The sequence below is a fragment of the Scyliorhinus canicula genome, chromosome 10 (genome assembly GCF_902713615.1).
Source record: "Scyliorhinus canicula chromosome 10, sScyCan1.1, whole genome shotgun sequence".
Taxonomy (NCBI): Eukaryota; Metazoa; Chordata; class Chondrichthyes; order Carcharhiniformes; family Scyliorhinidae; genus Scyliorhinus; species Scyliorhinus canicula.
In genome coordinates this window covers 99478085-99503051 of record NC_052155.1, presented here as the reverse complement: position 1 = coordinate 99503051, position 24967 = coordinate 99478085, and the positions used below count along the sequence as shown (strand labels likewise).

At 44.8% G+C, this 24967-nt stretch overlaps 1 protein-coding gene across 12 annotated transcripts in view; it reads left to right on the top strand.

Moving 5' to 3' along the window:
• Window positions 1–24967, top strand: part of tox (thymocyte selection-associated high mobility group box) — a 495189-nt gene that overhangs the window by 438545 nt on the left and 31677 nt on the right. For 10 of the 12 annotated variants that reach the window (XM_038809433.1, XM_038809423.1, XM_038809422.1 and 7 more), the window contains 2 exons: window positions 15155–15235; window positions 16499–16903. In XM_038809433.1, coding sequence (XP_038665361.1) covers window positions 15155–15235; window positions 16499–16903 — 486 coding nt within the window. The remainder of the gene's footprint in view (window positions 1–15154; window positions 15236–16498; window positions 16904–24967) is intronic. The other 2 variants (XM_038809432.1, XM_038809431.1) reach the window with 1 other exon arrangement.

The following is a 24967-nucleotide window of genomic DNA, read 5'->3' as shown; positions in this document are numbered from 1 at the left end:
TGAGAAACTGCATTCAGTACCACAATGAAAATGGCTTAGATGTGTCTTAATTTGAATTTGAACAACAGATGACCTGGATAGGGTGAACAGTCGTTTCTTGTTTCTGGTTTCTTCTGTTATTACATTGTTAGTGATATTATTGTTCCTCAGGGAGTTTTTAGGTTGGCTGAGTTCCTGGAACAGACCGTGTAGCAAACTTTACTCCCACACTGCCAGGCTGACAGCTGTGACAGGTTTACTGTATAGCTGATAGCATATTAGCTGATGCACAAACTGCTGTGAACTTTTTATCATAATTTTGGACTTCAATTTTTTTTTAGCACATGTATGTGTTAGGAAATGCAGTAATTACATTGTGTCACCGATCTCATTGTTACATCAGCCTCAGTACAAAATAATGCCCACACAATCCATCAGTCTTCTTGCTCGGCAATTCCAGATCAGTCGCTGACTGGTTGGGATCTGATTACATTGAGCATTTCCAGAGTGGCCCTGTGGGGCAAACTCTCCACCCACCCTTTACAAGGTCATCAGTGTAAGGGAGCAGGCTGAATGAGCGACCTCCAAATGTCTGGGCAGGATTTTCCAATAAGCGCCCTGTTGTGGGTTCCCCGGCGATGGAACGGGCGAGCCTTACAAAATGGCATAGACATCAGCGGGGTCAGAGGATCCTGCCAGCAGCCATTGGCAAGCCACCTCCGCCACTGGAAAAGACATCACGGGGGCGGTGGGGGGGCTGGAAAATCCCGCCCAGAGAATCCACATTCTGAACCTTCATTGGGATCTAACATACAAGCAGCTCAGATAGCCCTGGTGAGACAACATATACCTGCTATATTTTGGGCCATACACGGGGCCCACCACTGGATCCAGGCTGGAATTCTCACCCAGACCCCTGACAAGTCTGACACTCCAATGCTGTTCTGAGGGAATGCTGCTTAGATGTTAAACCGAGGCCCCTCTACCTGCTCAGGTGGATGATGTAAAAAATCCCATGGCACGTTATTGAAGAGCGAGAGAGTCATCCATGGTGTCCTGACCAACATTTATCCCTCAATCAACCTCACCAAAACGGGTAGTGAAACTCTCCGTCGGAGGCATCCTCCGATAAGCTGGCAGTGCACCCACGCCCTCAAGTTTCCCGATGGCGTATGGTGGCCATGATGGGAGACCCCATTGGCTGGCTGTGGGACCGGAGAATACTGCTGCCAGCGGTGGCGTGCCACATGAGTAAACGCGGCTGGCAACAGGAGAATCCCGCCCGGGTTACCTGATCATTATCGAATCACCATTTGGGGGAATTTGCTAAGCAAACATTGGCTACTATGTTTCCTACTTTACAACAGTGATTACACTTTAAAAAGTATTTAATTAGTGTAAAGCTTTTTGAGATGTCTCGTAGTTGTGAAACATACCATATAGACACAAGTCCTTCCTTTTTATTTACCTGCATTGCAAACTCTCTATGGTCCGCATGAAACCTTGCTAGAGGTGAGCAGTGTGGGAGTTAGTACTGTTGCCCCAGTTCTGTACTTGTGTCCAGTGAAGCTTCATGCCAATAACACAACTTTACAATTTATGCCGTTATATGCTAGACACAGTAGCTAGATACAACTGAACATTTTCTACATCATGAAGACCCATCTGTAGGGCTGAAGTTCGAATATACATTTTCATATTATGCTTTTGTTTGCTAATCTCATTACAATGAAGGTCTGTAATGCTACGGAAGATAATCTAAGTAGTTTTGATGTGCAGAAAAATCTGCATGTCTGCAGATCTGGTACAGGCAAGGCACCAAAAAGTATTGAACTATTTTTGAAAACATTAAGGTTTGAGTGTAGCCAGAATGCATGTTAAATTTAGCAAATTTAACAGTTGATTTCCCTAATTAAACTGAATGAACTACCACCGATCTAGTGTAAATCTCACGTAGATTTAGAAATAACGGCTGCTTCCGAAGAAATCCAGAAGTACAGTCTTCAGCGAGGAGTCTATATATGAGAATGCATCATGGAAGAAGTGTTCAAAAACAACCAAATTTCAAAGATGACAGTGGAGTGACATTCCATCGCTATTTTGGATAATATTCGCATCATCAGTGTGTTATCATGAAATCTTTGGATCCAATAGAAACATTCACATTTTGTATGTAGATTCTTCATCCCACCTCCTCCAGCTCCTGCTGCACCTCATCCTCCTCCTCCACCAACTTCACCTCCTCTCCACCATCTACTCCTCCTCTCCATTTCTGTCTTTTCTCCACTACCCTCTCCTCTCCCCCACCCCCCCCCCCCCCTGCACCTTTTCCCATATTCTCATGACACACAATTTATTTTAGTTGCTCCCCCCCCCCCCCCCCCCCCCCCCCCCGCTCTTTAACAGTACTGGTATTTTTCTTCAAATTCTCGTTAAATTGAATTTCTTTAACTGCTCTTCAAAAACATTGTTAAAATGAGAAGTCTTTGTTCCGATAAACCTTTCTTGTCAATTGGTGATAATAATCGCAGGGCTTCCCTATGTAACAAGCAGTGACTCCTGTTTTGTTTGTTTGTGAAAATGTAAAGCCAGCTGCCGAAGTTGCTAAGTGCCATGGATTAATTTACTGATCCACAAATTAATGATCAGGTAACATTAGCAACTGTTGAACACTACAACATATGCTTGCTTTCGGCTGCATAATTTATATGCAGTAACCTTAACTCAGGCAGTTTAACTCAATCGCAACACCTAATTACTTTACCCACGGTATTTATTTTGCGTTTGACGCTTCAACGTTACTGCTAATATGTTATATGAGGGCTGAGCTGATAGAAGTGGGAAGAATTTAATTTCCCACTCGGTCTTTCCTGCTGATGTCGTCCTTCCCCTGGTAATAGTGGCAAGTGTAAATAGTTAATTTGCTTTAATTATGAGCCTGTCCTGCTGAATTAGAAGCAGCAAGAATGTGAAGAGCTGGAATCATACTTCTGAGGCAGCTGACAAATCCTTTGAGTCCAGAAACCAATGTCTTCTTCTCTGAGCTGTCAGTAATTCCATTAATATTATGTCCAGTCAAGTCAATCAAATCATTTACTCCTCATTGGAGCTCAGACAGCATATAGATAAGGGATCATAGCTTTCTTCTTTTATTTCTCCTGACAGATTTTACTTGTGATTGAATGTCTGATTGCAGCAATATATTTCAAAAACCGTACATTGTACACATTGTATTTCCTATGATTTACCTGTACACATGAGTAATTTTGTAAAACACCATTAAAGTTTGAGCTTGTGCATCTGAGAGGGATAAATCATCAAAATAGAAGCCCATCACAAAAACAAGGTATTGTGGTAATGATGAACCATTTTGTTTCGTAAACATTTCCCATTTATTGCCAGCAATTAAGTCCAGACAATCAGTGATAGACTATTTTGTTGTAACTTTAAGTAAGAAAGTAAGGTTGCACATAACCATTGGGAAGTTGCACCGATGGGCTGGATTACCCCAGTACACGATGGTGAGCATGGAGCTGGGTAAATAGAGTGGAGTTGCACAGGAAGGCTCCTCAATGCAGTCCTACTGCCAGGTAATGTTATCAGGGACAAGCTGGGAATCAGATCATCTGCCCGCTCCTTGGAGACCAGCAGCGAATTAAGCTTATTAACGCTCAATTAAACCTCGCTGGAAGTTTGTCTCTCCCACGGCATGTGAGGAGGCTGCCAGCTCGATGGTGGCAGACTGGGTGAGTTATCCAAGCCAAAGGCCCGATGCCCCATTGAGGGGGCCGTGAGCATGAAAGGCTGTAAGTGTGACCAAATCTAATCCAGCAGAGGGATTTCCCTTCCATTCCTATGGACCTGCTGGCCTAGGTTTTATTTATTTCTTTACTGATGTGTAGCTCAGTTAGGGTTCCTCCATGGTGAAACACCCTCACAGCCCCTGAGCTGCCTCAGTAGTGCCCAGCTCGCCCATTGGAGCTACCGAGGCTCAATATTTCTACAATATGTAAAAAGGTTGAGATTTTTTTTCAATCTCTGATGGCATCATATGTAAAAGCCTATTTTTTCAACTTTTTAAGTAGATTCTTAAGAAACCTAAGGCAAGCGGACATTGCAGGTAAAATTTATCTTGGGCAAGAATGTAAAATGGCAAGTAGTGGATTGGCTGTCCGATATACTGATTTCCCTTTCAACCGGGTTGTAAAAGTGGCAGCTTAATCCATTGACACTGCTTTTGCTATTCCACTGAAGATGAATTGGTAAGCAAGGGAGATATTAGGAACTTATCCAGAAGTGAGATCCAAGATAGGTTAAACAGGCTGAGGGAATAAAATGGTTAGCACAAAGTCAGAGGGACACACCCACACTTGGCCGAGTTACATCACCCCAATCAGACTTAAACTCGTTAGTGGGAATACACAGGGTACCCCAGATCCATTGTCCTTCGGGACATTTCTGTCTGACCAGCTGTTAGCTCATTACAGAGTCTGATGGCCTCTTTGTTCGTGAAAGGAAAGTTAGTTGCTTATCAGTAGTATGGCTCTGTCTTTTGTATAAACAGGAGTGGGCAATCAAACAGCCAAGATAACAATGATAGGTTCAAGTCTATAAACCCCAGTGAATCTTTGTTTGAGGGGCTGGGTGGAGTTTAGAGAGAGAGAGAGAGAAAAGGATTCTGGATGAATGTCCCTCACAGAAGAAAAATTCCTTTGTAAATGCAAGTATTGCCTTTGTCTGGATGTGTAAGTGGCACGAGAGCTGCATGTTTATTTAAAGTGCTGTTTAATGGGAACTAGTATGTTAAGGTTAAGAAACTGCAAGTAATCTGTTATTTCTGGGCTAAACGTTTAAATAGTGTTTCTTTTGTTTTAATAAAGTTTGTTTATAAAATAACCAGTCGCTATTTCTTATATTATTACTGCTGAAATTAATCAATCTTTCCTCACCGTCTTAAAACTCTAAAAGGTTATGGGCGCGATTCTCCGCTCCCCACGCTGGGTGGGAGAATTGCGGGAGGGTCGGGCGACTCATGACACGCCCCCCGGCAACCCTCGCGATTCTCCCACCCCCCCCGCTCGGAAGAATCGCCGCTCACCGTTTTTCACAGCAACCGACGATTCTCCGGCCCGGATGGGCCGAGCGGCCTGCCGTTCCCGACCGGTTCACGACGGCGGCAACCACACCTGGTCACTGCCATCGTGAACATGGATGCCAAAGGTAAGCTTGTGGTTTGTGGGGGGCGGAGAGGGGATTGAGCACCACGGCCGTGCTCGGGAGGGGACTGGCCCGCGATCGGTGCCCACCGATCGTCGGGAAGGCGTCTCAAAGGGACGCACTCTTTCCCCTCCGCCGCCCCGCAAAATCAAGCCGCCATGAGTTGCGGGGCAGCGGAGGAGATGACGGCAACCGCGCATGCGCGGGTTGGAACCGTCAGCCGTCGTGACGTCAGCTGCGCATGCGCGGGTTGGAGCCGGCCAACCTGCGCATGCGCGGCTGACGTCACATAGGCGCCGCCGTCGCGTCACTCTCGGCGCGCCGCTCCTAGCCCCGCCTGGAGGGGAGAATAGGGGGCAAGGAGCGGCCTCCGAGGCCGTCGTGAAACTCGGCCGAGTTCACGACGGCCCTCCCCATTTTTCCCAGGAGCGGAGAATTCTGCCCTATGGCTCTGGTCCAGTCCCTGAGCTCTTGTTGAGAGCTGACCAGGCGTCTGTAACACCTCATTATCACCAGGACTATCTACAGGAGAATTTGAGCTGCAATCCATTGGCTGCAGAATGGATGAACTGGCAGCACAGTCCCTCCACTAAGAATGCCATTCCATTCCAAGAGCCACGCCTCATTAACCATAAATCAATTGAATCCTCTATTCCTACTGCAACTTGCTGATTTTGATGAAATAATGGATGACTGGAAGGCTAAACTGGCCAGTAGAGGTAGGTGGGGAGTTTGGAGGTAGATGAGGGTGAGTGTGAACGCAAGGGTAAATCTTGGTGAGAATGGAGCACATGTTATTTCTGTGTTGTCAAAAGAAGCCCCTTCTGGCCCCAGAAAATTACTTTCAAGACTTATCCTCTCACTGGCTAAGATGAGTTTAGCAGAGCATCCATGGCAGATGTTCCAATTGGACATTCAAATTACAACAGGGTCCTGAGTCATGGAGGTGCCTGGGTTGCCCAGCAGAAGGAATAATGGTAATGAGGTAGTAAACAAAACCACTAACATTTTAGTTTTGCTACCACTCCTGCCAGGCAAAGAGAATTAAAATCCCCTCAAATATTTCAATACTGTTTTTTACAGAAGAATTACCCCACGTAATGGTGTTATTGGGGATGATTAAAAAGGTATTTGGAATCAGCCACTCAGTTTTTCTTTCAAGGGTGGCCAAAATGTCACTGCCAGGTTTCCACCTTCACCCAAACCAACAGTTATCCCCATGATATTTCCAGCTAACGTTGCTATGTTGTACGTCTCAATTAGAGCAATGGTTCCTGTCTGATGTTATTATGGTGTTGTATTCATTTCGGACAGTGGCCCCAAGCAACTTTGTAATGATGTTGTGTTTTTCTGAGGAAGACTAATGCTTTCATGTGATGCGATTATGCACAGCCATTATAGTTACAGCAGTGGTCCTGGTTAACATTGAAAAGTGAAAGAGAAAGCTGTGAGTTTTCGGGTCCGTCCGCCATGGGTGCAAATCACGCCAAAAACGGGGGCCAGAATTCTCCAGCTGTTGGAATTCTTTTGGGTAGCTTCAATGGGAAATCCCATTGACAAGCGGTGGGAAGAGAGAATCCAGCCGCTAGCGAACAGCGCTTCACCGAGAAACACGCGACTGGGAGACTGGGTGCCGGTGAGGACTCAATATGTAATGTTCCTGGGCCCTCCCCACTGCCCACCAGGTTCATGCCCTCATCTGATTAAAATATTCTTGAACTAAGAAGGTAAGGGGGTGCTCCCACTATGTGGTGATTCCGGCATTGCTGCGGGACGGGCGGGGGGAAGACATTGAAGCCCTGATGCCAACGATATTGGATGGTGGTGTCACTTAAGGGCCCTATCCACCAGAGCCTCAATTTTAAGGCTGTATTAGGTAGGATAGTGACAAACAGCTTTTCTCTATGTCAGGTGGATAATGTGTGGGGTGGGGGCGAGGAGGAACACCTCAATCTGGAGGCCCTCTCCCCGGGTCTCTCTCCCCACCTGGCCGACCCCCGATGCTGTTGTCTCACCACTCTTGAGCCCCTCATGGCTTCCTCTCTGCCCCTTTCCCTCGGACCTACGAGACTTACTTTTCCAATGGTCCCGGGACTTAGTTCCAGGCAGAGCGTTGCACTACTGCCTCTGGCCACTGCAACACTGTGCCTGGCTGTGTTGGAGAGCTCTCAAACAATCTGATTGGCCGACAGCTCTCACAGGTGGAATTTCCTTCCAACAGCAGACAGAAGTTCTACCCACTGCCAATTTATGGTCAAGTGAAGGGTTGAGGCTGGGGTGGGTCCTGTGTCTGTGCCATGCATACATTTGCATTGTAAGGAATTTGGTTGTGCACACCTGTTTGGCTCCCAAACCGGTCGCAATTCAGCTCTTGATGAGAGAACGTAATAGTCTCCCAAATGGAGCATCCTGCCCCATGTCTAGTTTATATAGTAAGGAATTACCATTGTCACTTCCTTAGGATCACACTAACAATTACTGGAATCTGCACGTTCTCCCTGTGTCTGCGTGGATTTTCTCCGGGTGCTCTGGTTTCCTCTCACAAGTCCCGAAAAAAGTGCTGTTAGGTAATGTAGATATTCTAAATTCTCCCTCTGTGTACCTGAACAGGCGTCGGAATGTGGCGACTAGTGGCTTTAAACAGTAACAGCAGTGTTAATGTAAGCCTACTTGTAACAATAAAAGATTATTATTATTAGATGATAGTCAATAAAGGTAAACTCCTCAGCATAAGAAAAGTAGAATCGGCTATAATAAAACAGAACATCCTGGAAAACCTCAGCAGGTCTAGCAACATCTGTGGGGAGAGAAAATAGAGTTGTCCATAACACTCTTCTTTAGAGCTTATTTTTTTTTAATAAACATTTTATTGAGGTACTTTTTGGCATTGTAACAGCAGCAATATAAACAATGTACATAAAAATATAAACATAGTGCAAATACTACCTCCCTCCCCCACAGGTCCCACCATTAATTAACCCCCTACTCTTTTCTAACCTAACCCCCCCCCCCCCCCCCCTCTTCTGCTGACGATTAATTCTCTGTGAAGAAGTCGATGAATGGTTGCCACCTCCAGGCGAACTCCAACAATGACCCTCTCATGGCGAACTTAATTTTCGCCAGGCAGAGAAAGCCAGCCATGTCCAATAGCCAGGTCTCCGATTTCGGGGGCTTCGAGTCCCTCCATGCTAGTAATATCCGCCTCTAGGCTACCAGGAAAGCAAAGGCCAGAACGTCTGCCTCTTTCTCCTCCTGGATTCCCGGATCCTGCGACACCCTGAAAATCGCCACCTCTGGACTCAGTGCCACCCTCGCATTTAATACCTTGGACATGACGTCAGCAAACCCCAGCCAAAATCCCCTCAGCTTTGGACATGCCCAGAACATGTGAGCATGGTTCGCTGGTCGTCCCGCACAGTTTGCGCAACTGTCCTCCACCCCAAAGAATCTGCTCATCCGGGCCACTGTCATATGAGCCCGGTGAACGGCCTTGAATTGTATCAGGCTGAGCCTGGCACATGTCGCGGTCGCGTTGACTGTACTCAAGGTGTCTGCCCAAAGACCCTCCTTTATCTCTACCCCCAGCTCCTCCTCCCACTTTCGCTTCAGCTCCTCGGTCTGCATCTCCTCTGATCCCATAAGCCCCTTATAAATGTCAGAAATGCTCCCCTCTCCTATCCATCCTCTAGAAACCACCCTATCCTGAATCCCCTTCAGAGGCAAGGGTGGGAAGGTTGGTACCTGCCTACGCAGAATGTCCCGTACCTGCAGATATCGAAATTTGTTTACCCCTGCCAATGCAAAGTTCTCCTCCAGCACACTCATACTTGGAAAGCGCCTCTCTATAAACAAGTCCCCCATCCTCTCAATCCCTGCTCTCTGCCATATTCGGAAACCCTGTCCATCCTCCCCGGGGCAAACCGGTGATTATCGCAGATTGGGGACCAGACCGATGCTCCCACTGCTCCCACATGTCTCCTCCATTGCCCCCAAACTCTCAAGGCCCCCACCATCACGGGGCTGGTGGAGTACCACGCCGGCGGGAACGGCAGAGGCGCAGTTACCAGCACCCCCAAACCTGAGCCCATGCAAGAAGCCGCCTCCATACGCATCCATGCCGACCCCCCCCCCACCAGCCACTTCCTAATCATGGCTATGTTAGCTGCCCAGTAATAATTGCTAAAGTTTGACAGCGCCAGCCCGCCCGCCCTCCCCCCAACTCCGCTCAAGCAATACCCTCCTCACTCGCGGGAACTTGCCCCCCCCCCCATACGAAGCCTGATATAAGTGAATTGACCCGCTTAAAAAAGGACCGCAGAATGAAGATGGGGAGACATTGACATACAAACAGGAATCTCGGGAGGACCGTCAATTTTCACCGTTTGGATGCTGCCCGCTAGAGACAACGGGAGCGCATCCCATCTCCGGAAATCAGCTTTCATCTGATCTACCAACCAGGCCAAGTTCAGTTTATGTAGCCGATCCCAATCCCGCGCCTCTTGGATACCTAGGTACCTGAAACTTACCCTACCACTCTAAACGGCAGTTCCCCCAGTCGCCTCTCCTGACCCCACGCCTGGACCACAAACATCTTGCTCTTCCCCATATTAAGATTATATGAAATGAAATGAAATGAAAATCGCTTATTGTCACGAGTAGGCTTCAATGAAGTTACTGTGAAAAGCCCCTAGTCGCCACATTCCGGCGCCTGTCCGGGGAGGCTGGTACGGGAATCGAATCCGTGCTGCTGGCCTGCTTGGTCTGCTTTAAAAGCCAGCGATTTAGCTATACCCCGAAAACCGGCCAAATTCCCCTAAAATTCCCATGATTTCGTCCATCCCCTCAATTGGATCCGAAACATACAAAAGCAGGTCGTCCGCATACAGCGAGACTCTGTGTTCCCCCCCCCCCCCCCCCCCCCCCCCTCGACCAGCCCCTTGAGGCCCTCAGAGCAAATGCCAGCAGTGGGGAGAGGGGGTATTCCTGTCTCGTCCCCCGGTGCAGTCTAAAATTGTCCGAAGTCGTCCTGTTCGTCTGTACACTTGCCACAGGAGCCTGGTACAACAACCTGACCCAGTCAATAAAGCCTCTCCCAAATCCGAAACCGCCCCAGAACGACCCATAAATAATCCCACTCAACCCGGTTAAAAGCTTTCTCCGCATCCATAGCGACCACTACCTCCGCCTCCCTACTTTCCGGGGGTATCATGATCACGTATAACAGCCTTCTTACATTGGCCACCAACTGCCTGCCCTTAACGAACCCCATCTGATCCTCCACAATGATGTTCGGCACACAATCCTCAATCCTGGAGAACAAAATTGTGGCCAGCAGTTTGGCGTCTACGTTCAACAGGGTTCTTTAGAGCTTATTGCTGATGAGATAGGCAACATTGTAAGCATACAATTAGAGGTATTTGTAGATTAAGTGAATGGATAAATCTGCTCATGATGACACCGAAACCAAGCCAATATTTGCAACAGCCCCAGAATTTGGAGCAGCCTTCTTCAGCAAATGTGCAAGGATTTGTGCCTCACAGGTTCTGCCTGCAAATATTCTTTGCAAGCTCCAGCATTTGAAATGATTTGATATTGTGCCATGCTGTCTGTGCATACGGAAGAGTTATGGGGGTCAGTTAATTCAGTGGCTGGAGGCAGGTTCGTGATGCGAAGTGACGCCAACGGGGCGGATTCAGTTACCGTACTGGCTGAGGTTATTCATGAACGCCCTGCCTTCTCAACCTTGCCCCTTGCCTGAGGCGTGGTTGCCCTCGAGTTAAATCAGCTCTTTCTCTCAAAGGGGAAAGCAGCCTATGGTGCTCGTGGACGACAGCGACTTTCATTTAATTTCTTGGAAGAATCGACAATGTGGAGATTCCTTCATGACAAAATTCCAGATCACCATGATCTCAAGTAGCTGTCATACCTTTGGCTGAGGCTACAGGATCCTCAGCAGTGGAGTACCCCGCTATAAACCTTCAGTGTGTGGATATCCTTTCCACTTCAGTGAAAAACGTCACTCCTTCAAGCAGAGCTTGTGGAGTAGAAATTGTGCCTAATTGTGTACTTCCAATTTCTTAACAACAGAGGAACAACACTTCAGGAGGAATTCATTGTCTCTGAAGCACTTTAGGGTGTCACAATAATGTGAAAAGTGTTGTTTAGATGCAGGGTGGCACAGTGGTTAGCACTGCTGCCTCACAGCTCCAGGATCCCAGGTTCAATTCCAGCCTCGGGTGACTGTTTGGAGTTTGCACTTTCATCCTGTGAATCCTATCATGGCAGATGGTGAAATTTTTAGGGCGCGATTCTCCGCTCCCAGGGAAAAATCGGGAGGGCCGTCGTGAACTCGGCCGAGTTTCACGACGGCCTCGGAGGCCGCTCCTCGCCCCCTAATCTCCACTCCCGGTGAGGCTAGGAGGGGCGCTCCGTAACTCTCGGCCGCCGGGCGGCGCACCGAGAGGGACGCGATGGCGCGCATATGTGACATCAGCCGCGCATGCACAGGTTGGCCGGCTCCAACCCACGGCTGACGTCACAACGCCTGACAGCTCGAACCCGCGCATGCGCGGTGGCCGTCTTTCCCCTCAGCCGTCCCGCAAGACGTAGCGGCTTGATCTTGCGGGGCGGCAGAGGGAAATAGTGCGTCTGATTGAGACGCCGGTCCGACGATCGGTGGGCACTCAATTGGACGCACTATTTCCCCTCTGCCCGAGCAGGGGGGTGGGAGAATCGCAGGGGGTGCCAGGGGGTCGTGAAATTAGTCGGGGGGCCCTCCTGCAATTCTCCCACGTGGTGTGGGGAGCGGAGAATCGTGCCCTTAGTTATTTGATTTGCACCAAAATAGTTGTAAGTCGATATAAATAACATATAGATATTCTCCTCTCCACAACTTTAGTTACCTATTCAAGAAATTCAATCAGGTTCATCAGGTGAGCTGGCTTTTACAAATCCATGCTGACTGTCTCTGATCCGCTGAACATGTTCTAGGTGTTCATTCACACTTCGCTTGATGATAGATTCTAGCAACTTCATGACACGGGTATTAGGCTAACTTTTCTGTAGTTCCTGGTTTCCCTCTCTCACTTTTCATATAATGTGCGACTTTTAAATCTAAAGGACTGGTTCCTGAATCAAGAAAGCTTTAGAAAATTATATTTGGAATATCTGCAATGTTCTCAATTACTTCCTTTAACACCGAGTGATGGAAACCATCTGGTTCTGAAGGTTTGTCACTCTTTAGTGCCATCATTTTCTTCTTTTTGGTAAGTTTGCTTCCATTAATTTTGTTGTGTCCCTATCCCTGATTCAATATTCGTTTCCTTGGGATTTCCAGTATGCTAGCCTCTTCCTCTGCATGAGTATTCTGCATTCCTGTCATTTCATTAATTTCATTGACAGTATCTAGAAAACATGTTCACCATATTAGCTCTGTTTGAAATCAGTGCTCATCAGAATGCTGATTACTTCCACTTGCCGAGCACCTCACGAAGCTGAGAAACCCTCCACCTCTCTCCATCTTCTCATCCTCCTGCAGCAAACAAGCTTTTAAAATCCATCTATCAGTTTTTAGAAGCTAACATTCCTCTTGACCTCCCTCTTTTTCCCCATACTATTACTTTTATTTGAAAAAGTACTCTTTCATATATTTGATATTGACATACTTCCTCAAATGCATCAGAGAAAAATCAAACAGGTGTTAAATTGACACATCCATATAGAGTAGGCAGCATTCAAGCATGTCAGAAATTTCTCAATTGTGTTCATCAAATGCTGAATAAAATTGATATTATGGGAAGGAGAATCTGAGTAAAAGGTCAAGAAATGGGTTTTTAAAGTACCTGCAAAGGTTGGATTTTTATTCTGCGAGCGGGGCAGAGGCTGCAGATGATAACTGAAGTCAGGCTGCCGCCCTGGAAAGGGTTTGGAGGCAGCCGCGGACCATCTGGTGCAGAGGCGAGCTGTTTAAAAGGTCCATCTTGGTGGTTTGGGACTCCATCCCGGTTGAAATAAAGCAGTAAAATAGAAAACAGCTCTCCAGCACCCACTCTTCACACCCTCTCAATTCCCTCCATACATCACATGGTCCCTCATAACCCCATGTCAAATGTCAATCTCTGCCCCTCCAACTACCCCCAGCCGCTCTCCCCTCCATGCAAGGTTGTGCTCCCTCCCCACCTTCCACAGTCACTTGCCTCCATGCAAACCTATACCCCTCAGCCCACTTCCAATGACCCCCTCATACCCCCATACCAACTTATAGCATTTACCTATTCACTCATTATATACCGGGGCAGCAGGGTAGCATGGTGGTTAGCATAAATGCTTCACAGCTCCAGGGTCCTAGGTTCGATTCCCGGCTGGGTCACTGTCTGTGTGGAGTCTGCACGTCCTCCCCCTGTGTGCGTGGGTTTCCTCCGGGTGCTCCGGTTTCCTCCCACAGTCCAAAGATGTGCGGGTTAGGTGGATTGGCCATGCTAAATTGCCCGTAGTGTCCTAATAAAGTAAGGTTAAGAGGGGGGGGTTTATTGGGTTACGGGTATAGGGTGGATACGTGGGTTTGAGTGGGGTGATCATGGCTCGGCACAACATTGAGGGCCGAAGGGCCTGTTCTGTGCTGTACTGTTCTATGTTCTATGTTCTATGTTCTATACCCTGTACAGATCCAATGAACCCTATAGTAGCAATGTCATATATGAAAATATTTAACGAAACAATACATTTATTCACAACTTTCTTTATTATTAAACTTATTAAACTTTATTATTAAATGAATAGGGCGGCACGGTAGCACAATGGTTAGCACAGTTGCTCCACAGCTCCAGTGTCCCAGGTTTGATTACCAGCTTGGGTCACAGTTTGTGCGGAGTCAGCACGTTTCCCCGTGCCTGTGGGTTTCCTCCGGGTGCTCCGGTTTCCTCCCACAGTCCAAAGATGTGCAGGTTAGGTGGATTTGCCATGATAAATTACCCTTAGTGTCCAAAAAAGGGTAAGTGGGGCTACGGGGATAGGGTGGAGGCGTTGGCTTGGGTGCTCTTTCCAAGAGTCGGTGCAGACTCAATGGACCAGATGGCCTCCTTCTGCATTGTAAATTCTATGAAAATTAAATGAAATGTATTTAACCATAGCCCTATAAAAGGGCCAACCAACCGGATTTTTAAAGTATCAGTAGAAAGCGCTTGACACCTCTTTATCATCAGTAAGTAAGCATAGGGCAACTGAGAAATAGATCTAAGAGAAAAAGCTGTCAAGCAAGCAATGTTCTCCCTGGAGTGCAACTGTTTCAACAGACAAGTGGATGTCTGGGCTCTACAGCCCAGATATCCTTTGATCTTTGAGTGCATACTGCAATTTTCTGGTGCACCCCTTGCCAGGGGGCAGGCCTTCACAGGAGATTTGATTGTCCAAATGAATAGCCAATACACTCATTTGGACTGGAAGGGACAAAAGACTGGGCCAATCCAGGGGTAAAGAGACGCCAAGGGGATTAACCTTACTGTCCCTTCAACTGACTATTAGAGTAGAAACCATACATGTACTTATTTATAAGAATTAAGTTTCAAATGTTTCTGCAAATTAGAATTTATTCAAGAAAAATAGTTGTTAACACTAATCGTTCTTTAATACAAAATCAAATTAGTGAAAACTATTATGGCAAAGAGCAATATTTCTTTGAAGCAGTTGTTTTATTTCAAATTATATGAATAGTGACAATGATATCAACCATTGGAAAAGTAGTACTTCCAGGATATTTGATTTTTTTTACATTTTCTGCAATTAGGAAGACTCAAAAGGAAAGAGTTTGATATATATTGACTAACTAGAGTTTCAAAGGCTTCAGTAAAAATTATGGTTTTGCGAATCAAATTTGACAATATTAAGGCTTGCTGTTTCTTGAATTTGCCCTGTAGCCAGCTAATGCTGCCATTTATGGATAATGTACTACAATGTTTTACAGGTGTACAAAAAGAAGACTGAAGCTGCCAAAAAGGAGTATCTCAAACAGTTGGCAGCTTACAGAGCCAGCCTGGTTTCCAAGGTAGTGCCCTTCCTTACCAATGTTTTCAGTATCACTCATTCAAATGTCCTTCTCTCTCCCTTTCCATGCTTCACTCAGAAGTCACTTTTTAACTCCATGGCGTCAAGAAAGTCATTTTCCAAACCATTTTCCCTCCTTCATTGCAGGAGTTGCTCAATTGTCATGTAACTCTATTGATAAAGTGCTGTTTTCCATGCACATACCACAAATGTGTCTTCATTTAAGTATGCATTTACAGTAAAAGATCAACACATTTTGTGATTTAAGCACTAACATAATTTTTAATTTATAGTGATGTATAATCATGCATTCTGGTGTTACCATGTTTGTAGCAAATAACGGGGGCAATTCTCCGGCCCCCACATGGACAGGCACAAATCATGTTACGCATCTTGTGAGAGGACCATAACGCGATTTGCGCCAGAAATAACTCATTTTGAGATTCTCTCTGGCTGGCGATGTAATCCAGTAGTCCATGCCCAGTGAGGGCATGAACCAGATTAGCATATTTAAATTTTCAGTAACCTAATCCGATTCAGCTTTAAGCCAAATTCACCTGGTCCCTCCAATTCTCCCATCCGCTGGCTCAATGTGAAGCCACCAGGAATCACTACTGGCCTCCAAAAGCAGAGATCTGGATCATGCCGGCACACCTGCTTTCCCATTGGACACCACACTTTGAAGATTTTTGGGAGAATTGTAACCAATGTATTTAAATATATCTGTATCTGTTTGACATGTTCATCCTTTTAGTTTTGTCTTTAACTCTTTGCCAACAATAACTTTATGACTGGCTTGACAGGCCAAATTGCCTTGTTCTGTTCCTATTTCTTATGATCTTATGTCAGAGTACCTAGATTTTGTATAGTGCTGATAGTTCATCACATATTTGTTAAAAAAAAGATATAAAAGTTTTCAAAGAAGTTTAATGCAACAAATAAATTAAAGCTAACAATCACAACTTTTGACAAAGGCATTGAGTACAATTTGGTGACACTGCTTCTTGATGTATTCTGATTTTTTCTGATTCAGTGATGAGTGCAGTCAGAGAAGAGTAATGGTACAGCATGACACCAATTCTACAAGACAGTCTCTTGGACACTTAATGCAATTTCTTTAAACTATCCTATTGATGTAATACTGAGAAGTAATATCAGTGAAAGAAAAGGGAGAGTACTAAAGAAAATCACCATTGTATTTTATTGTCAGTAAATACATTACAGCAAGCTAACAGTTGAATATCTCCGGTGATCTTCTCTACAGAGCTACAATGACCCAATTGATACAAAGACATCCCAGGCTTCCCAGATGATGAATTCAAAGCAGCCAGTGTTTTCTGGTCACTCACAGGCCCCCTCTCCAATGTATCTCGGTTCAGGTGCCTATCATCAACAACCTGGTATGAACCCTCACATGTCCACCATGCATCCAAATCTGTCTCGGAGTATCGCTCCCAAACCCAATGGTCAGATGCCAGTAACTGTTTCTATAGCAAATATGACCGTCTCTCCACCTCCATCTCTTCAGATTAGCCCACCTCTGCACCAGCTATCAATGCAGCAGCACCAGCTTCACCAACAGCAGACTTCTGTTATGTCTCAGCAAATAGGAAATCACCAGCTATCCATGCAGGTTCAAGCACCCCTGCACTCACCAACAATGCAGCAGGTCAGTACATTTGTGTAACTAGCACAAACCAAATTAAAAACTTTATTTTTCGAGTACAAATTGAATATGAGTTTATATAGATTGATGTCAGAATGGGGAGATATCTCAAAACAATCAAGCTGTTCCATCATAATGATGAAACTGTGGTTTTAGTCGCAAAGCTTGGTTAACTGGTTGGTTAATTTTAACCAGTTTAAAAACAAGTAAGTGGGTAACCATATCATTGTGGTGCACACTAATGGCAGAAAGGAATGATATGAGAGAAAAGAGATTAGTCCATCTGCCAGGTAGCTTCAATCATACTTCTTCCTGGGCAAGGATATGCAAACAAAATCAACTATTTTGATGATAATATTTTCTGAGCTGAAGAAAGGTTCATAGGAATAAATCAGAATCACAAAAGGAGGCAATTCAGCCCATTGAGTCCATGTTGGCCCTCTGCAGAGCAATCCAATCCATCCCATTCCCCCACTATCTTCACAGCCCTGCAAGTTTATTTTCCTCAAGTGGCCATCCAATTTCCCTTTGCAATCATTCATTGTCCTGGCTTCCACCACCCTCATGACCTGAGTTCCATGTCATTAAAACTCACTGCATAAATGGTTTCTTACTCAAATCTGCCCTGCATCTCTTCCCCAAAACCTTAAATTTGTGTCTCCTAGTCCTTTTACAATCAGTTAATGGGAATTGTTTTGCTTTGTCTACCTTAAACAAACCTACCATAATTTTGTACACCTCTATCAAACTTGTCCTCAATCTTTTTTGCACCATGGAGAGAAACCTCAGCTTCTCCAACTTTTATGATCCCAGATATGACCCCAACAGTGGCTGAGATCTTGAACGAAGCCCCAGTATTTTTGTTTATTTTGATTTGATTTGATTTGATTTATTATTGTCACATGTATCAGTATACAGTGAAAAGTGTTGTTTCTTGCATGCTATACAGATAACGCATACCGTGCATAGGGAAGGAAGGAGAGTGTAATGTTAAAGTCATAACTGGGATGTAGAGAAAAGATCAACTTAAAGTAATTGAATTAGAACATTGTTAGAGAGTTTAGAACAGTTAGAATGAAGTTTTAGAAACATAGAACGAGAGTAAATGATAGAATTAGAGGGCATGCTGCGCACATCTTGCAAGAAGTCGTCTGGCCCCGGCGCCATTTGTAAGACTGCAGAAAGAATGATTTGCTCTAGGAGTGATTGCATGAAAAAATAGGATGTTGGTATTTTAAAATGCAACTTTACTATGAATACAGTATTAAACACTTTAATTTCACACATGAAAAGAACAGTTTACAATTACCCCTTAACAATACCACTCAGTTTCCCATTAAACAACAAGAAAAGAAACAAACAACTCTCAATCTAGCTTAAAATCAGCAGGGCACAGAGTAATTCTTGCCTTGCAGAACAGATTTGGGCTACGGTTAGAACACCTGCACACTCTGGCTGAATATCTTCAAATCGCTGCTTCAACTGGTTTGTTTCAGCCTCTTCCTTGGGTGAAATTCTCCGCTCCCCACGCCGTGTGGGAGAATCGCGGGAGGGCCGGGCAACTCACGACACGCCTCCCTGGCACCCCCCACAATTCTCCCACCCCCCTGCTGGAAGAATCGCTGCTCGCCGTTTTTCACGACGACCAGCGATTCTCCGCCCCGGGTGGGCCAAGCGGCCTGCCGTTCGAGACCGGTTCACGACGGCGGCAACCACACCTGGTCGCTGCCATCGTGAACATGGCGCCAAAAGCTGGATTGAAGCTTGTGGGGGGCGGAGAGGTGAGTGAGCACCACGGCCGTGCTCGGGAGGGGACTGGCCCGCGATCGGTGCCCACCGATCGTCGGGCCGGCATCTCAATTGGACGCACTATTTCCCCTCCGCCGCCCCGCAAGGTCAAGCTGCCACGTCTTGCGGGGCAGCGGAGGGGAAGATGGCAACCACGCATGCGCGGGTTTGAGCCATCAGCCGTCGTGACGTCAGCCGCACATACGCGGGTTGGAGCCGGCCTACCTGCGCATGCGCGGTTGACGTCACATAGGCGCCGCCGTCACGTCACTCTAGGCGCACTGCCCGGCGGCCGAGAGTTACGGAGCGCCGCTCCTAGCCCCACGGGTGGGGGTGAATAAGGTGAGAGGAGCGGCCCGATTTTTCGCGGGAGCGGTGAATTTCATCCCTTGTCTTTAGACAATACTGCTCTACTTTAAAATATTATTCACCTTTTTTAAAGTATCTTACTGGAAAATAAAACTGCCTGTATTTGTGGTCTAAAAAAAACAAGGGTTCCCAGATCAGAATGCAACTTTCTCCCAAAAGCTTTTTTCAAAATGTCTCTCTCTCCCTTAGCTCCACGCAGCAATGGCATCATCCCCCAAAGCTGCAAAACAAATTAATTTTCCAGGGACTGATAGCACACTAACCCCCCAGGGGATTCCCCAGGTAGACCACAGTGCATTAGTCGAGACTGAAAAACACATTCCTCTGTCAATTTCACCTTCTGGCTGCTAAAAATCCCCCAGATCTGCAAAACAGAATTCCTTTAAAAAAATAAAAAATCTCCACCGTAGTCAATTACACTCTAATCCTTAAATTGCCCAATACGTTTATACTCCAATTTTCCTATAATCATCAATTCATCACACTGGGCTGGTTTAGCACAGGACTAAATAGCTGGCTTTTAAAGCAGACCAAGGCAGGCCAGCAGCGCGGGTTCAATTCCCGTACCAGCCTCCCCAAACAGGTGCCGGAATGTGGTGACTAGGGGCTTTTCACAGTAACTTACATAGAATTTACATAGAATTTACAGTGCAGAAGGAGCCCATTTGGTCCATCGAGTCAGCACTGGCTCTTGAAAAGAGCACCCTACCCAAGGTCAACACCTCCACCCTATCCCCATAACCCAGTAGCCCCACCAAACACTAAGGGCAATTTTGGACACTAAGGGCAATTTATCATGGCCAATCCACCTAACCTGCACATCTTTGGACTGTGGGAGCACCCGGAGGAAACCCACGCACACACGGGGAGGATGTGCAGACTCCGCACAGACAGTGACCCAAGCCGGAATCGAACCTGGGACTCTGGAGCTGTGAAGCAATTATGCTATCCACAATGCTACCGTGCTTCCCTAGTCGTGACAATAAGCGATTTTCATTTTCAACTTCATTTGAAGCCTACTTGTGACAATAAGTGATTTTCATTTCATTTCACCGAACCTTGTAACTAATACCTACCAGGAAGCATTTTGGTAAGTGCCCTCTCACGAACTGTCACATCCTTCCTAAAGTGTGGTGATCAGAATTGGTGTAGTCTAATCGGAGCTTTAGAAAGGTTCAGCATAACTTCCCTGCTTTTGTACTCAATACCTCTATTTATGAAATAAACACCGAAAATGCTGTTCTGGCCACACCTGTAGAGAAAATAAATACTTCACATTTACAATCCAGTATGACTCCCTTCCGAACTGGAAAGAGGTAGAAATGTGATGGATTTAATGTTGTTGAAAAGGAGAGAGAAGCAGTGGAGCAAGATAGGAGATCAGGGATAGGTTGGCGGGCAGGAGAGATTAAATGACAAAGATGTCATGGAACACAAGGCAAAAGGAGTTGAAATAATTGCATAAAGGTGGCAGCTTTCCTCTCTCTCTCTGTTATGGACCAGAGTTTACAAACTCCAAAGTTACTATGGAGTTCACCTGACCTCCATTTAGTTGAATTTGGCTAGGATGAGCACAGGAACCTTCACTTGAGCTGTAATTCTGTGGTTCAACAATCTTCCCAGATATTTTAATCCAGTGTTCTTCAAACTTTTTTTAACCATTTTTACCAACCGGCCAACCTTCGGGACCCAACCCGGCAGACCTTCGCGACCCATGCCGGCCGCCCTTCGCGACCCACACCGGCTGACCTGCGCAACCCACCATTTTTTCTTACCTTGTTTGCTGCTGACAAAAATGGAGGAAATGGTTTTGGATCCCTCTGGCCCTCGTACATGCTCCTCCAATGGAACCTGTTGGATCAAGGTGAAGCCTTCGGTGTCAGAAAATATGGAATCTCGATCTGTCCAAAGTTCTACAATTTTTCCTGTAAAATTTGATCAAATAAACCCCCCCCAAACTTGTAAAAAAATAAAATAAAATTAATAAAATAAATGAAAAAAATAAAAATTTAATGAATAAAATAAATGAATAAAACCCCCCTGAACTTGTAAAACAAAAAGCTGTGACCGTTTAAAAACAAAGCGGCCGCACTGCTCATGCGTGCCTGATCATCGGCATAGTTTTACGCATGTGCGCCGATGATCTGGCACGCATGCACAGTGCGGCCGCATTTCTTTTACATGTTCACGGCCATTATGAAGGCTGCATGCAGCCAGGGTTATTAACAGCCAGCTGTTGCGCGCAGATTTGCGTGATTGGAAGCGCCACGCCGGACGGCTCCGTGGCCCTCCTGACACCCGCCCGCGGGTCACGCCCCCGAGTTTGACAATACCTGCTTTAATCAAAATAAGCTTTATTCTAAGAACTTAGTTAACATATATATAAACAAACAGCAAGAATTTTTATCAATTACAAACATAAAGACACCCCACGGCTACAGTAATCTATGTATAACACTTAATGAATTCCCCCTTTTACTGTTCCAATTCAAAAACAAAATCACATAAACTAAAACCCCTTTTCGAGGCCATGGCCCAGCACTCTGCATTCTCACTTGAATAAGACCGGCTTTCCCTGAGATTCTGACCCCGTCTCACCAGCAGGTTTAGATCCTTCCGGAAAGCAAACTATATCTTAAAAGCCACCACCAAGATTATTTTTACTGGAACAGATATTTAAAATGAAACTAGAGAGAGACCGGCCAAAAGACATCTGTTCTCCGTCTGAGTCCACAGCAGCCAAATGTGAAAGCAAAACCAAAAACAGCTCACAAAGCCACAGTCCAGCTCCACCCACAATATGACATCACTGATGCCCTGTGATAAGACAAAAACCTTTCTTAAAGGGACACTCCCAAGACACTCTGTTGTTAAAAATTCTGCTATTTTGTTTTCAAACAGTGCTGACCTTTATTCTGCTATTAACACCTCTCCTAGACCAAAGCTTTTGGGTGGGATTCTCCGTCGGCGGGATGCTCTCCATCGCCGGCAGTGGACGCACGCCCACGGATTTCCCGACGGTTGGGGGGGTGGGGGGGTGGTGGCTACAGTGGGAAACCCCATTGGCTGGCTGTCGGGAAGGAGGGTCCTGCTGCCAGTGGGGGCACACTGTGCCTGAAAACGGGTCTGGTGGGACAGATAATCCTGCCCTTTGTCTTTATACTATTGTTACCACTCCCTTTGCCTTGTGTTCCACTGAGGTACATCACTATCAACCGTCCTCCCTCTGAACAGCACTATTTATTGCAACTTACAGTTTTCTGTCCATAAGCCAATTCTTCATCCATGTGACACTCCTCTATGAGTTACAATTTGTTTTCCTGATTTTTATATGCCAATTTGTCAAACATTTACTTAAAATTATTGCAGACAATATCCATTCCTTTTGCCTCATCAACTTTGTAAAAATATTCAGATAGATTAGTCAAACACAATTTAACTGTTACAAATCCCTATTGGCTCTTCTTAATTAACTCAAACCTCTCCCTTTGTCTGTTACTTTTCCTTTAATTGTTCTAAAATCTTACTACAGATGATAAATTCACTGCCCTGTAGTTACTTGTGTATACTTCCATCCTTTCTTAAATAAGAATGCCACATTTACCATTCTTCCAATCCTCTCGCACCTCCTCAATATCTAGAAAAGATTGACAAATTATGACAAGCTCTTCTGATTTCCTTCAGCAACCTGGGGTCTAAATCATCCGGACCAGGCAACGTATACACTTTAAACAGAGCCAGCTTGCAATACATCAATTTTCACCCCATCTATTACCTCTAACATCTCCACAATAAATACCAAGATAAAAGGGAAAACATAGATTTGTTGCAAATGGTCACTGCCTTTATATATGATTTTTAGTCACTATAAGACCGATAGGATAGCTTTTTGATACCACGCCACTTTTCATATGTAAGCATTGACAGTAAATTGCAAAAGGCTATTTAAATGTGGAAAGCATCACAGTCCACCCTTTGCACTGCCTTCATATATATGCAGATTCTGCATCAGTCGCTGAATGGCAATCGTGTGCAGGAGCCTGCCCAGCCCAAGGGTGATGAGGTTGATTGCAACTTCCTAAACCTGGGGCCTTCTAGATTTTATAGCTTGGTGGTACATTACAAGGTGTACTTCTTCATTTAAAAAAATATATAGTTTTCTAAATGTTAAACCTCTGTGGAAATTTTGGCTTTCAAAAGCTATTGCAGTATTATTCTTGACGGCTAGTCATTTTCGATCATTATAATTATTGTGGGACAAAAAGCATGGTTTACAGCATAGTGCTGTTGAATATGCTCAATTTAACATGATGCGAGATGTTTATTATGGGGCATTACTTTGGAATCATTAGTTATATCATTTTGAAAAAATACTAGCTAAATTATGAATTACATAGTGAAAATCCTGGAGGGCTTTATCTGTACGCTTGAGAATACCCCAGATCCAAAAACATTAAAGTCACAAGGCTGGAATATTTGTTCAGATAAACCAATCCTCCTTGTTATTCTGTTCACTGCAAGAAAAAGAATCTCCAAAAATGAAATCATTAATATCTGTCGACTTGCTGTATAACCTTGTGGAAAAATCTTTGTATGATATCACAAAGACAGATTTTCAATTTTCTCATGTAATAAACAGATGTGTGTGGATTTGGATGTAATTTCAAGGTTGTAAAGAAAAAAAAAAATCACATTGAGATTGATGAATAAATCAGCCACGAAGACAAAAACCCTGATGCTTGATGAAAACACCTCTTCAGATAGGCAGGAAATGAAATTAGTTCACAGTAAAGTGCAGAGATGAAGATCAGTGTTCTGTTTTGCTGCAGGCTTCATAAGACTTAGCACAGCAGCAGAGCAAATTGCTGGGACTCAAAAATCTAATTACAGAGCAAATGCCCCCTCTGACACCAAATTAATCTCTATCGCACCCCCCCCCCCCCTCTTTTATTCCAGTTTAGTACAGGAAAATGAAATTTAAAATTCTAGGCATGGATGGCACCAATCACAGAAAAACATCTGGTAATTGTTGCTGCAAGATCAAACTATAAAATGTCCAGTATTGTGTAATTAGACGTCTTTGCATTAATTTTTAAGCTCAATTTATCTTTCATCAGACTTCATGAATGGCTGATAAAGAACAGTCACTGCTGTTTTCTTGGCACAGTATTCGACTTCAGCTCTCGTAATCTGAAGAGAGTTTTTGAACACAAAATACATCTATTTAATTTGCAATCTTACCGAGGAGAAGTGGAAATGGGACCAAATTCAAATACGTAATTTGAATCTTGGGTGATTTCAAAACAAAGAGTGAGAAATATAAAGATATGCTGTGTGTTAATTCATATAAACTAAATTCAGAATAGTTTCAGAAATTAAATTAGAACATGTCATTGTGCATAGATAGCCTGAAGTATATTTGATGAAAAGCAAAATTTCTTCAAGCAAATCATTTTATATATATCATATATATATATATATATAATATAATTTTAAGATTTATTGTTGTAATCTTGAATACCCAATATTTCTGTGTTAAGTGATTAATGTCTTTCTATTTTCATTAATGTTCTGCTTTCTCTAGAATTGCTTTTCCCCCTTTTTTAGTATTTCTTTTCCATGAGCTTCCAACAAAAGCTGGGTTAGACTGAATTTTGGTTAGTTGAGACTCATGAAGATGAAAGAGAAGCAGATGGTGCCTTTGTGTGTGAAGGAAGGAGAGTAGTTTGGAGAACAATACATTAATAGATAGAGTTAAATAAAATACCCAGCCACCTGCTGCCTGCTCTTTCAGCCTGATCCAAATGTATGTTCCAGAGATTAACTCCCATTGCATTTATATTTATCAAGATTAAAATAGTAATGACAGCTAGAAAAAACAATAAGCACTCCACATCATCCTTTCTGCTC